Consider the following 12651-nt stretch of genomic DNA (forward strand, 5'->3'; position numbering starts at 1 on the left):
ACGCTGAGAAATATCTCAAGCTGCACACCATATGTGGGCTGTTGGCTGCCTATTAGGCTTACTAGAGGCTCCCTTTACCAAGGCTCTAATCATCATTTGACACAAGCAAAAACAATGTGAAAGGATGATTTCAAAACATATCTTCCCATGATAGACTATCCTATTTTTAAAACCAGACATCACTATTATTTCTGTAAACATGACACTTTCCCCTAAAAAATGAACTCATTTGTTTCTTAGATAATATATAAACATAAGAGAAATTTTTTATAGCACACCAAATATCCCAATGAGAGGCGTGGAATGGGACTCTGCATGTGCTCTGCAGTGCTCTCCCAGGTTTAAACTTTTGTATACACATTCAGAAAATTGTTACCTATGAGGGGAAAAAAATCTAGGTTCTTGATTTATGTCACGATTTCTCTTTATTTATTATTTCAAACACACTAAAAATATCATGGTGCCTTGGTAAGATTCTAGGCTTCTCATTTAACACCAAATTGTATTTTGATAGAAGATTGGGACTGAATGATTTTCTTTATAACTTTTGTTCATAACTGATTTTAACATGGAATGCTTTAAATGTTAGTAGTCAAAAATAAGAATATTAGAGAGAGATAACCCTTTGAATTTTAATATTGATGTCATATTTCTCGGTCATTATAAATTTGTCTGTTAAAGATTGGTTAAGAGTCTTTAACAACATTTTACTAAAAAATTAGTTTTAAACTATATTGGATATATGAGACAAGCAATTTTGTGCTGGTAGTAGGCATATTCAGAAAAAAATAAATGAAATCTTATTTCTAAGCTGTAGAAATCTTTTTTTGCACAAATATAGAAGTATGAAAAAGAAATTTAAATGTTAGTCAGGTGTAACCCAATGATAGAGCACTTGTCTAGAATGTGTAACAAAAACAATTTTTAAATTAAAAAACAAAATATTTTAATATTTTTTAAATTCATGCAACTATCTGATTCTTTAAAAACAGCTACAGTTCATTTAATTTTAAGGAATAGAAAGTTAGATTACTTAGAGAGGTTTGCTCATTAGTGATTTAAACGCAAAGAAGAAAGCACACAGTAAAACTAGGCAAGGTCATTCTGTGCTTCAGTATTTTTTTTTTTACTCTTGTTTTATTTCCACCTTTTTAAAACCAGAAATAGTCATCCTTAATTTCTTTGCATTCCCTTGCCTTTTTCACCTACCTTTTCAGATGCATAAGGACAAAAGAACTTGGGGCTCCATGTTAAGTTCAAGAAAATGATTAGTGATGTGGAAACTTTTTACTATAAAATACTCCATCTATCCTAAAATATTTTTCCAACACACTAGTCAGAATTTCTCCTAATATTTCTTTCATTGAAACAATATTTGATCCCTTATGAATTAATCAGATGCATGCAGCCCAGTCACCCTGCACATACCCTTTCTGTTTCTATTCAGTTGTTGAATAAGACTTTTAAAGGCAATAGAAACTTGGATGATTTGAAAAACATAATACATCATATATTTCAGTTATCTCAAAAATACAAATTATTTCTTATCAACTTAGGTGGTCTTTTCAATTTTTCTGTATCCCTTTATTGTGGTAAAGTGAACATTTCTTATACCTGTCCTTTTGACAAGTGTCAAGTAAACAAACAAAAAAAAACCCAAACATCTAACCTGGAAAAGCTGAAAGAAACCTAGATATTGAAATTTGGAATAACAAAATGTCTACAATTTTTTCAGAAATGTAATACACATAGAAAATATATAATTGTTATAAGAAATAGAAATAATTCAGTAATTAGTTGAAGACAATTTTAAATTTCATATTCTTAGATTACCGTACTCTAAGAACAAAGTTTGGCAACATTTGAATCTTTTTAACTTGTTTGTCAATAAAAAAAAAAACACTTCAGTCAGATTCAGAATTCAGAGAGGAAGAAGAATCCACAGATGTTTTTGAGAAATGTAGCATGTATTTTCACTTTATGCTAATTACAGTCTTCACAATTTCAACCATATGGCTTTGTATGCACGGTAGCTAATGCATGCCAACTGTCTGCAGATACATTTTCTGAATTGTAGGTAGGCTTTAGAGACTTCTAAAGAAATTTTTTTCTCCTAATATCTATAATTTTCAAGTGCTGTTCTAGTAGCTCAAATGTAGTCTGGATGGACAAGTAGGAATATGAGGAATACCTTTGAAAATGCTATGGAAATGTATACATACTTTCTTGGATAATGCATACTTTTAAACGCAAATAAATTATTGTATATCATAAAAGATGATCATCTCTTTAGAACAGAATAAATCATTAGAATGAATGATACTTTATTTGTTGTATACATTACAATAGTGATTTATTTGTTGTATACATTACAATAGTGCCTTTTGACAATTTGATTATAAATGGTCTTTGCTCCAACTGAGAAAGTAAAATAAGAAAACTTCAAATTTTCCATTTTCAAATGTCTGTTAAAGGGTTTTAAAGCTTTGTTATAAAATTTATTTTGTGTTCAAAATTTTGACCACAGAATATTCATTATATTTCTTTATATATAAGTTAATATCAGTAAATGTCTTATGACTGAGATATATGTACCTAAACACTCACTGTTACCACATGAATAGTCATATAAATTCTATTTATAAGGCTTTTCTCTTCTAAGAACTTTAATATACACTTAAAAATTAGATAATTATTTAAATAAGAGTTTAATATTTATATGATAGAATAATTTTCCTTGTATTTTCTCTGAAGGTATAGAAATAAACATACACAAATGAACCCAAGATATGGATACAAGAGGTTTACTTTGTTGTTGTTTTTAATGTACTATGTGATTTTTTCATTGTTTCTTTTGTATATTCTTCCTCCGATGGTTCTCTCTGTTGTCAGTGTATTTGATATTGGTACCTAGCATCTTGTATACACATTTGTCTAATTTGGGGAAGGGAAGGAGACTAACAAAATGCTGAAACAAGGTTACAGGATGACCCATTGAAACAATAAGACTCATAAGAAACTATGTTGGAAATGAACTTTACAACTTTTGGGGGAAAGGAATAAGGGAAGTAGGGCAGGGAAGGGATAGTGGGAGAAAAACAAAGGAGGGGGTAACAATGCCCCACAAGAAATGCACTCATTAACTGACTCATGTAACTGTAACCTTTCTTCATAATATCTTTACAAGAAAATAAAATTTAAAAACAAAGAAAGAGTACAATACTTCCAAATAATAGTTACTATATTTTCATTATTTTTCTCAGGGCTATAGATTGCCTTTCTCTGAATGTGACTGAATGTTTGCCATCTACAGAACACACTGAATAAAAGAAAAATTCTCAATTTTTCTGAGTTGGCATTTGTCAAAGTAGATCTTGCAAAACTATAGGAAAAAAATTGCCACCTTGCTCTCGCTGATCTTTTCTAGCTCTCTCTCTCTCTGCTGTCTCTCTGCTCTCTCTCTGCTCTCTCTTCTCTCTCTGCTCTCTCTCCCTTCTCTCTGCTCTCGCTGATCTTTTCTACTGCTGTCTCTCTCTGCTCTCTCTCTTCCCTCTCTCTGCTCTCTGCTCTCTCGCTGCTCTTTTCTGTCTCTCTCTGCTCTCTCTCTTCTCTCTCTCTCTGCTCTCTCTGTTTTCTTGCTCTCTCTGCTCTTTTCTAGCTCTTTTCTCTCTCTTTCCTCTCTTTCCCAGCCATGTGGAGTGCCAACCTTGCCTGGTCCCAGCAGGTCTAAAAAAAAAATTGCCACCTTATATGTTCTGCTGTTTTTTATTTCAAAGGACTTTCTGTACATTTACGTCTAATTTCTACTCCAGTGCTATTTTTAAATGTATTTTATTGTAAAGATGTTGTACAGAGAGGTTACAGTTACATGCATAAGGCAATGAGTGCATTTCTTGTCGAGCATTGTTACCCTCTCCCTTGTTGTTCTCCCACTATCCCTCCCTCTCCCACATCCCTCACCCTCACTTATCCTCCCGAAGTTGTAAAGTTCATTTCCAATATACTGTCTTGTGGGTATTATTGTTGCAAATGGGTCATACTGTGTCCTTGTTTCAGCATTTTGTTATTCCCTTTCCCCTCCCCAATTTAAATAAATATATATACAAGATTAAGTGTACCAAAATCAAGTACAGTGACAACAGAGGATATTGCATAGGGGGAACAACATACAAAGGAAACAAAAGAAAATCACATAGTACATTAAAAACAACAACAATAAAGAAAGTTCTCTTGTGTTAGTATCATGGGGTTCATTTCACATAGCATCATCTTTTGTGGTCATATGAACATAGCTTTTGAGTTTTTCTGCTCATCTGATAAAATTATCATAGATGTACACTAATTATTGCAAATGAAGGAAATCATGGGACCTATATTTCTTTGGGTCTGGCTTACTTCACTTAATAGGATTTTTTCCTAGTCTTTCCATCTCCTAACTAAAGGGTCAGTGTAATTCTTTCTGATGGAAGCATAGAATTCCATTATATACATATATATATATATATATATATACATATATATGTGTGTGATATATATATGTGATATATATATATATATATATATATCATATTTACTTGACCTATTCATCTACTGAAGGACATCTGGGTTGATTCCATATCTTAGCTATGGTGAATAATGCTGCAATAAACATAGTTGTGCTGGTAGCTTTAGTATGGCCTTGTTTGTGATCATTTATCCAGTGCTGTTTGTACTTTTTCTCCTGATGTAATAGGAAATACAGACATTTTGCAGGAATTCATGTTTGATTTCATGAGTTATCTGTAAGAACACACAATTTCCCTCTCTGCAAAAAAATCAAAATATTTTGTTGAAAAGCATAATTAGTGAATAGTTGGTTTCATTTTCTTCCAAATAATGTAACAAAAATTTAGTACAGGTTTAATCTGTTTCTACTAAAGCAGTTTTTGGTATTGTGCTCATTATGGGTATATAAAAACCAGTGGTTAACTGATACTTTATGAAGCTGATCTATGACAAAGAAATACTTTTTAGGGGAAAATGTAATCTTCCATTTAAGTGCATCATGTGATCTGTTAGGGATAAAAAGAAAGGTATTGATATGCCTAGGAAGATTAGGAAATCAGTATAAAAATGAAAATTTATCTAAGAACTTATATGATTGAATAAATAGCGTGTGTGTGTGTGTGTGTGTGTGTGTGTGTGTGTGTGTGTGTGTGTGTGTGTGTGTGTGGTGTGTGTGCGCACTTGTTCTGGGATGTGAACTAGGGGGCCTGTCTCTGAGCAGTTTTTGGTCAAGACTAGAGTTCTACCTCTTGAGCAACACCTCCATTTCCTTCTTGTTTTCTTTTGTTTCGGTTTTTGTTGTTGTTGTTGTTGTTGTTGTTTTGTCGGTTGTAGAGCTTGAATTCTGGGCTTGGGCACTGTCCCTCAGCTCTTCAGCTCGAGACTAGTGCTCTACCACTTGAGCTACGGCGGCACTTCGGTTTTCTGAGTGGTTTATTGGAGATTTATGGTCTTTCCTGCCTGGGCTGGCTTTGAACTGCGATCCTCAGATCTCAGCCTCTTGAGTAGCTAGGATTACAGGCATGAACCAACCGGGGTCCAGCCCTCCACTTCCTTCTATAGGTGGTTAATGTGGAGATCAGAGTCTCATGGACTTTCCTGACTGTGCTGGTTTCAATCTTCTGAAATCTCAGCCTCTTCAGTACCCATTATTATAGGTATGAGCAAAGCACAAGATAATATCATTTTTTTAGTAAAGTGACTGGTTCTCTGATCTTCCTAAAAATGTTATTTCTATATCATATTTAAAATTACTCCAGTTCTCTTAGCAAGGTATAATAGATGATTATTCTCACCAAATAAACAACTCAATTCTTTTATCATGTCCATTCAACATTTTAGCAATTCTGGCATAGAAGCATAATTATTTTCCTGCTACCAATGGGCTAAAATTAGATATGGAGCCCTGTGAATATTTTCTGTATCAATATTTGTGACAGTAAATAGACACGAGATTGAAAATCATTTTTACTATTTCAGAGAATTTATTTCTCTTGTGATTAATTGTTTAGGTACTTAAACCTTGTTTTCTTAAATCTTGTACTGTAAAGGTAAATGAGATGAAAAGTCTTATTTTGCCCTTCGTCTAGGCTCTAGGCTGTTGTTAGCTAGTTGTACCTGCAAACTGTCCACTGTCTAAGGTGATATTTGTATTTCTTTGTCAATGTATTCACAATAGTAAAAACTCTCTCTATAGATAGATAGATAGATAGATAGATAGAGATAGAGATAGATAGATAATGAGATAAATCTACCAGAATGGATTATTAAAGGATTTATATTTGAGAAACATCACATGCATATAAGCAAACACCTCTTCCAATACCATTCTCTTTCCTTTATGTTTAGGTACCTAATTTTCTGCTATTTATTAAACTTTTGAATGAGGCCTCTGAAACAGACATAACCTGGTGGAACCACAGAATAACACAATAGTTCCCACAGGTGTCTTACTATGGCTTAACTGCTCAGATTAGCCACTTGCCAATTGATGAGCTTTTTGGAAAGAGGTGGAGAAAACAAAGAGAGCATCTGTACAGGCCAAAGTTCAGGCATCAGAGTTGAAGTCCCCAGGAAGTTAAGAAAACAGCCTGAAAACAAGGACCACTAATGATGTGTTAGCACAGGGAGGGCTTGACACTAAGAATGAACTTCCTCTGTTTCATACTTTACATCCAGCTGTTAAAACCATGGGACTTGCCCAGAAGTAGGATAACATAAATATGCGTTGACGTTCTACATACCCACAAACATATCTATAAATTAGAGAAGAATATTACAAAACCAAAACCAAACAATGCTACAATTTCCATTTATTCTGTTTCTAAGCTTTAACCAGAAATTCTCCTGTGTTCATTTCATTTGACTAAGAAATATGTGAAAGAACAGTTATTTAAAGTGATATATTTAATATAAATAACTGTGGAAACCAAAGGAATAACTTAATACAAATCAAGAGAGGATTAAACAAAATAAACATTTAAATAGAATTGTGTCAATAATCAAGTGATTATATTGAACCCATGCTAAAATTAAAATTATATATCTAATTTATATTTACATTTATTATGTATATCATATCAATATAAATATATTGAAAAGTAGAAAAGCAAATGAGTTTTCTTCTACTTAAATATTTCTAATAGGTCAAGGCCATGAATATTATTAAAAGGACGTATCCATTTTATTTAATTTCTATGATGTTGTGCCAATCTGGATTTCATTATACATAAAAACTCCAATCAAAGTACTTTTACAATCAAAGTATTGATTGTAAAAGGACAAATAGCAGTTACTGAGAACTGGCAGTTTTTGACTCAAAATAACAACCTGGCAAAACCAGGTGATTAGTAATAAAAAGAAATGAATTCATTGTGTATTCTCTGAACTAACTTCCCAGATTGGGCTGTTAGATTTTCTGGGGGACAATATAAACATAAACTAACATTTAGCTCTAATGTCTTATAGATTTTTCAGTTCTTTTATGAACCACATAAATTCTGAGTTTCCAGAAGGTCATGAACTCCAAAGTTCATCATGAGTATCAAACAGACAAATCTATTGAAGGTACCTGAGAGAAATGGATCACCTAAGCAATGGTGCCAGGGTACCTTTAGTGAGATCTGGCTCTGATCCAGAGACTTCGGCCATTATATAGCTATCTATCTATGTATCTATCTATCTATCTATCTAGATCCACATAGATAAATCTACGAAGATATACATATCTATAGATATGCCTCACTCTACCTAGATAGATAGGTGTAACTAGATAAGTAGGTAGGTAGGTAGCTAGCTAGCTAGCTAGATGAATAGATACTAGTTAGATAGATCTATTTGTGAGGAAGTCTAGGACATAGGGCCTCTAAACAAACGAGTAAATCAGATAAAACTACACTCCAGCACTTCGGAGAGATAAAGGCATTTTAGTAAAGCAAAGATATTCATACTTTTGCTAGGGATAAGGATTACAGGAAATGGAATTGTTATTAGTTTCAAAGGCAGAAAGATGTCATTGTAAAAGAAAAATGTCATTGTAAAATAGAGGACTCAAATGTTTTTCTTTCTTGCTATTGTTTCGAACCTATTTTTTTATTTTTTTTATTGTGAAAATACCATACAGAGGGGTTACAATTACATGGGCAAGGTAATGAGTACATTTCTTATCAAGCATTGTTGCCTCCTTTGTTTCCCATTCCCATCCCTTCCCATCATCTCCTCCCCCCCACCGTCCTCACCTCAAAGTTGTAAAGTTCATTTTTCGGCATACCAATTTGTACATCTCATTGTTGCAATGGGTCCACCTATATCTCTATTTAAACAATTAGTTTTTTCCCTTCCCCTCCCCAAATTATACCAACATTAAATACAGTGAAAACAGGGGTTATAGCGTGGGGGAAGGCCATACCAAGCAACAAAACAATCACCTTATAAATATGTTAGAAATAATCGCAAGAAAGAAAAAAAAACATTTGAATCCTTATCTTGGGGTTCATTTCGCCTAACATCAACTTCTCTGACCATTATTGCTTGTCTGTGATATATACTAGTTATTGCAAATAAGGGAAACCATGGTTACCTATTTTTCTTTGGGCCTGGCTTACTTCACTTAACATAATTTTTTTTTAAGATGATTTCTTTGTTGCTTTATATGTCCCTCCCCATGGTAAAACCCCTGCTTTCACTGTATTTGATATTGGTATAATTTGGGTAGGAGAAGGGAAAAAACAAATTGCTTAAATAGGGATACAGATGGACTCATTGCAACTATGAGATGTACAAGTCGTTATGTCGAAAAACGAACTTTACAACTTTGGTGAGGCAGGGAATGGGAAGGGGAAACAAAAGAGGAGGCAACAATGCTTGATAAGAAATGTACTCATTACTTTGCTCATGTAATTGTAACCCCTCTGTACGGTATTTTCACACAAAAAACATAAACCAGAACTGTTATCTTTTTCACTCTTTTTAGTTTTTTAAAATCAGGGTGTTTTATTGTTCTTTGTTTCATCACAGAGTTGATGCAAGGCCTCATGTTTTCTAGGCAGAACTCTATTGCTTGATCCATACCCCTAGCCATTTTTGTTTTCATTATTAATTGAATAGCATAATCAACACGGTTTTGACACAGTCTGCCTTGCCCATGATCAACCTGTTTTTTTTATTTATGAATCACAGGCATGTACCACAATAACCAATATTTTATTGGTTGAGATAACTCCCAAACTTTAATACGTTTGCCCAAGCTGAGTTCAAATAATGATTCTTCCAATCTCTGGCTCTTAAGCTACAATTCCAAGTATGAGTCATTACTTCCCACTTATAATGCTAGTAGAAATTCAGATAAATGTATTAATAGCTGAAAGGGATTGGCCATACCTTGAAGAGTATGGAAGAAGGAATTATTGCAAACATAAAAATTTACAGGTATTCTTTGAGGATTCACCCTCACTTTCCCCCATGAAGATTATCTTCATGACCAAAGAGTACCAAATTCAAAAGCAATAAAAATTTCATTGCCAAATAACATTTCAGATTCTACTACCTTGCACAACATGAGGTACTTATTAGATGCTTAATGAATATTCTGAACTATTCACTGGTACTTGTCATCTTTGTCACACTTGAAAAGCTACCTCCTCTGCTCTCCTGTCAACATAAACCCATCTTCAGAGACAAAAGTAACTCATTACATAAGTCCAAGAACTTTCACTCCTCCGATCTTGGTATTATTTTACCTGGCACCACCGTGAGAAATCCCATGAGATAAAAACCAGCCTTTAAATATATTGCATTTGACTTCTGAGGCAATTCCAAAATGTTAATATTATTTTTGACTTCTGCTTCATAAAACTGCTGATTTCATTTCGATTTTTTTTCATTTTGTGGGTGTTATAGACTGAAAGGGATGTATGGATTTGAAAGCAAAAACCTATCTCACTGGAAACTTGGAAGGATAATGATCCTTTGTAAAAATTAGATAGTTCATATGAAACTAGACCACCCATTCTTAAATCTATCATAAATCTAAACATGAGTGTTTGCAGAGGTTTTTGATGTCATTGCCGATGTTGTATTTCACCAGTTTTGTTTGGGTTTTGTTTTCTGATGTTGTTACTTATTTTTATTCGGGCACTAAGTGTGAATTAATGGCTGGTCTCATGTAGTATCTTTGCCTTCACTGTAGTTCCTTTTCCCTGAGTATTCTCATACCTCTGGCATGACACATTTCTGAGTTGATCTTTCTTTCTGTCCATTAATGGATCTCCCAGTAATAGTGATTTTTTTCCTATGGAGAAGCAATTGGTCATCTTTTGATAGTTGACTTAGGAAACTCCTGATGATACAAAGCCTATGGCCAGTGCATTGTCACAAGCATTATGAGCTTATGGTATATAGAGTAGGCATAATGAGCAAAATTCTACCACAATTATTTATTAAAGATAACTGTAGTTCTTCTGGCTTGCTTGGATCACTAGAAATTAAGAGCATTGTGTGCCTGCCTGGCCTAGTGTAATTCCAGCACAAAGAAGGCAGACCCTGCAGAATCCAGAGTCGAAGGCCAGCCTAGGTGTCATAGTGAATATAAGCCAGTCCTAGCTACATAGTGAAACCTCTTTCTCAAATATCAAAAAGCAAGAGTGAAGTGTGCATACACTTGGGTGATTTGTGTGTCTGAAATAAAGGGTATACACTAAATACATGATTCAGGCTACTTGTTACCATCTGGTTATGGTGTCAATTTTTTTTTTTTGGTTGGTCGTGGGGCTTTAACTCTGGGCCTGGGGTGCTGTACCTCAGCTCTTCAGCTCAAGGCTAGTGCTCTACCACTTTGCTGGTAGTTTATTGGAGATAAGGGTCTCATGGACTTTCCTGCCTGGGCTGGCTTTGAACCATGATCCTCAGATCTCAGCCTCCTGAGTAGCTAGGATTATAGGCGTGAGCCACCGGCACCCAGTGATGGTTATCTTACAGTTACATTTTGCAACCCAGTAAGATCAAAAGACAGAGAAGGTATGGAAACTGCAATGTTTGGAATTCAGTTGTTGGATGAAAGTTATAGCAGGCAAGATCATACTGCCTCAGAGAGGAATCATTCTTTAACAGTGTTTTTATTCTTCTGGTCAAAAGGCTTCTTAAATTCTGTAAGTGATGACATCATTTAGTATAGAATATACAGCAGGCAAGATCTCAAAATATTAGTTAAAAACTTCACTTTCATTCTATATCTAATTTAGGCAATCCCACACTTTGAAATAACCCAGTTATATGAGTATGAGAATAAAAAAACACAAACAAAACTCTTGTCTGTGTATATATTTTAAATTAAACTGGCTATATTCTGTCAATGAACAATTTTTACATTTAGCTTAAATAACTTAACTGGCTAAATTTTTTATATTCCCCAGGAACTTATATTTAACTCAGTTGTACAAAAGTATTGATTTTTTTCTCTTTATTTTTTTCCTTTAGATATTTTTCTCCATCTGCATTGCATTCTGGGGCATAAGAAGCATGACACAACTTGCCTCCTGCCTTTGGAGATAACTTTGGTAGACACAAATCTTGTTTTAATCAGTTGTCTACAACTTCAACACTCTATTACTATGTATGGGAATGTGATAATCTCTGGAATGCTTATGGGAGCCGAGTTTTTAATCAAAAATGAATGAACCTACTAAATCTTGCTTGTTTTCATATGTATTATTTTTCCATTAAAATTAAACGACTTCAAATACATGGATGCTATGTTCTCTGATATCATTTATTATAAGTTTCAGAAGGGAGAGGAACATAATGGAAAAATGGGTCCAAGGGAAGAGGGCTACATGAATGAAGAGGAGAAGTAGAGGAGAGTGCAGTCAAAAATTCAGTGTTAAAAATAGACCTGAAGATCAATGGAATAGATTAGATGACCCAGGAATAAAATCATATATATAGTTATCTGATATTTGATAAGGGAGCCTTAGATATATAGTGGGAAAAAATAGCTCCTTCAACAATTGGTGTTGGGAAAACTGGATCAATATGCCAAAGACTAAAAGTGGATCCAATTTGTCACCATCCATGTCACCATGGATCAAAGACCTTAATGTCAGATCTGAAACTTTGAAACTAGTGCAAGAGAGAGTAGGAGAAGCAGAATTTATAGATCTAGGTAGAAATTTCTTGAATAGAGTCCCAGGGGCACAACAGATAGGAGAGAGATTTGACAAGTGGGACTACATCAAAAGAAAAAGTTTCTACACAGCTAAGAAAACAGATACTAAACTAGAAAGATAGCCAACAAAGTGTGAAAAGATCTTTATCAACAACATATCAAAAGCCTAATATCCAATATATACAAGGAACTCAAGAAACTAATCCTTCCCAAACCTAATAAACCAATCAGTAAATCATCAAGGGACCTAAGCAGAGACTTCTCAGAAGAAGAGATAAAAATGCCAAAGAAACATATAAGGAAATATTCATCATTCCTGACAATAAAGGAAATGCAAATCAAAACAACTCTGAGATTCTATCTCACCCAGTGAGACTGGCCAACATTGTGAATTTGAACAATAAATGTTGGTGGAGATGTGGAAACAAACGAACCCTACTGCACTA

General features: G+C 34.1%; 1 protein-coding gene across 1 annotated transcript in view; it reads left to right on the forward strand.

Annotated features, from left to right (window-relative positions):
- Positions 1-11982, forward strand: part of Agmo (alkylglycerol monooxygenase) — a 321568-nt gene extending 309586 nt beyond the window's left edge. Inside the window, exon 13 of the mRNA XM_069996158.1 lies at positions 11518-11982. Coding sequence (XP_069852259.1) covers positions 11518-11592 — 75 coding nt within the window. The 3' untranslated portion in view covers positions 11593-11982. The remainder of the gene's footprint in view (positions 1-11517) is intronic.
- Positions 11983-12651: the final 669 nt, after the last annotated feature.

Source organism: Dipodomys merriami, unplaced genomic scaffold (assembly GCF_024711535.1).
Source record: "Dipodomys merriami isolate MVZ:Mamm:240054 unplaced genomic scaffold, mDipMer1.0.p SCAF_5, whole genome shotgun sequence".
NCBI lineage: Eukaryota > Metazoa > Chordata > Mammalia > Rodentia > Heteromyidae > Dipodomys > Dipodomys merriami.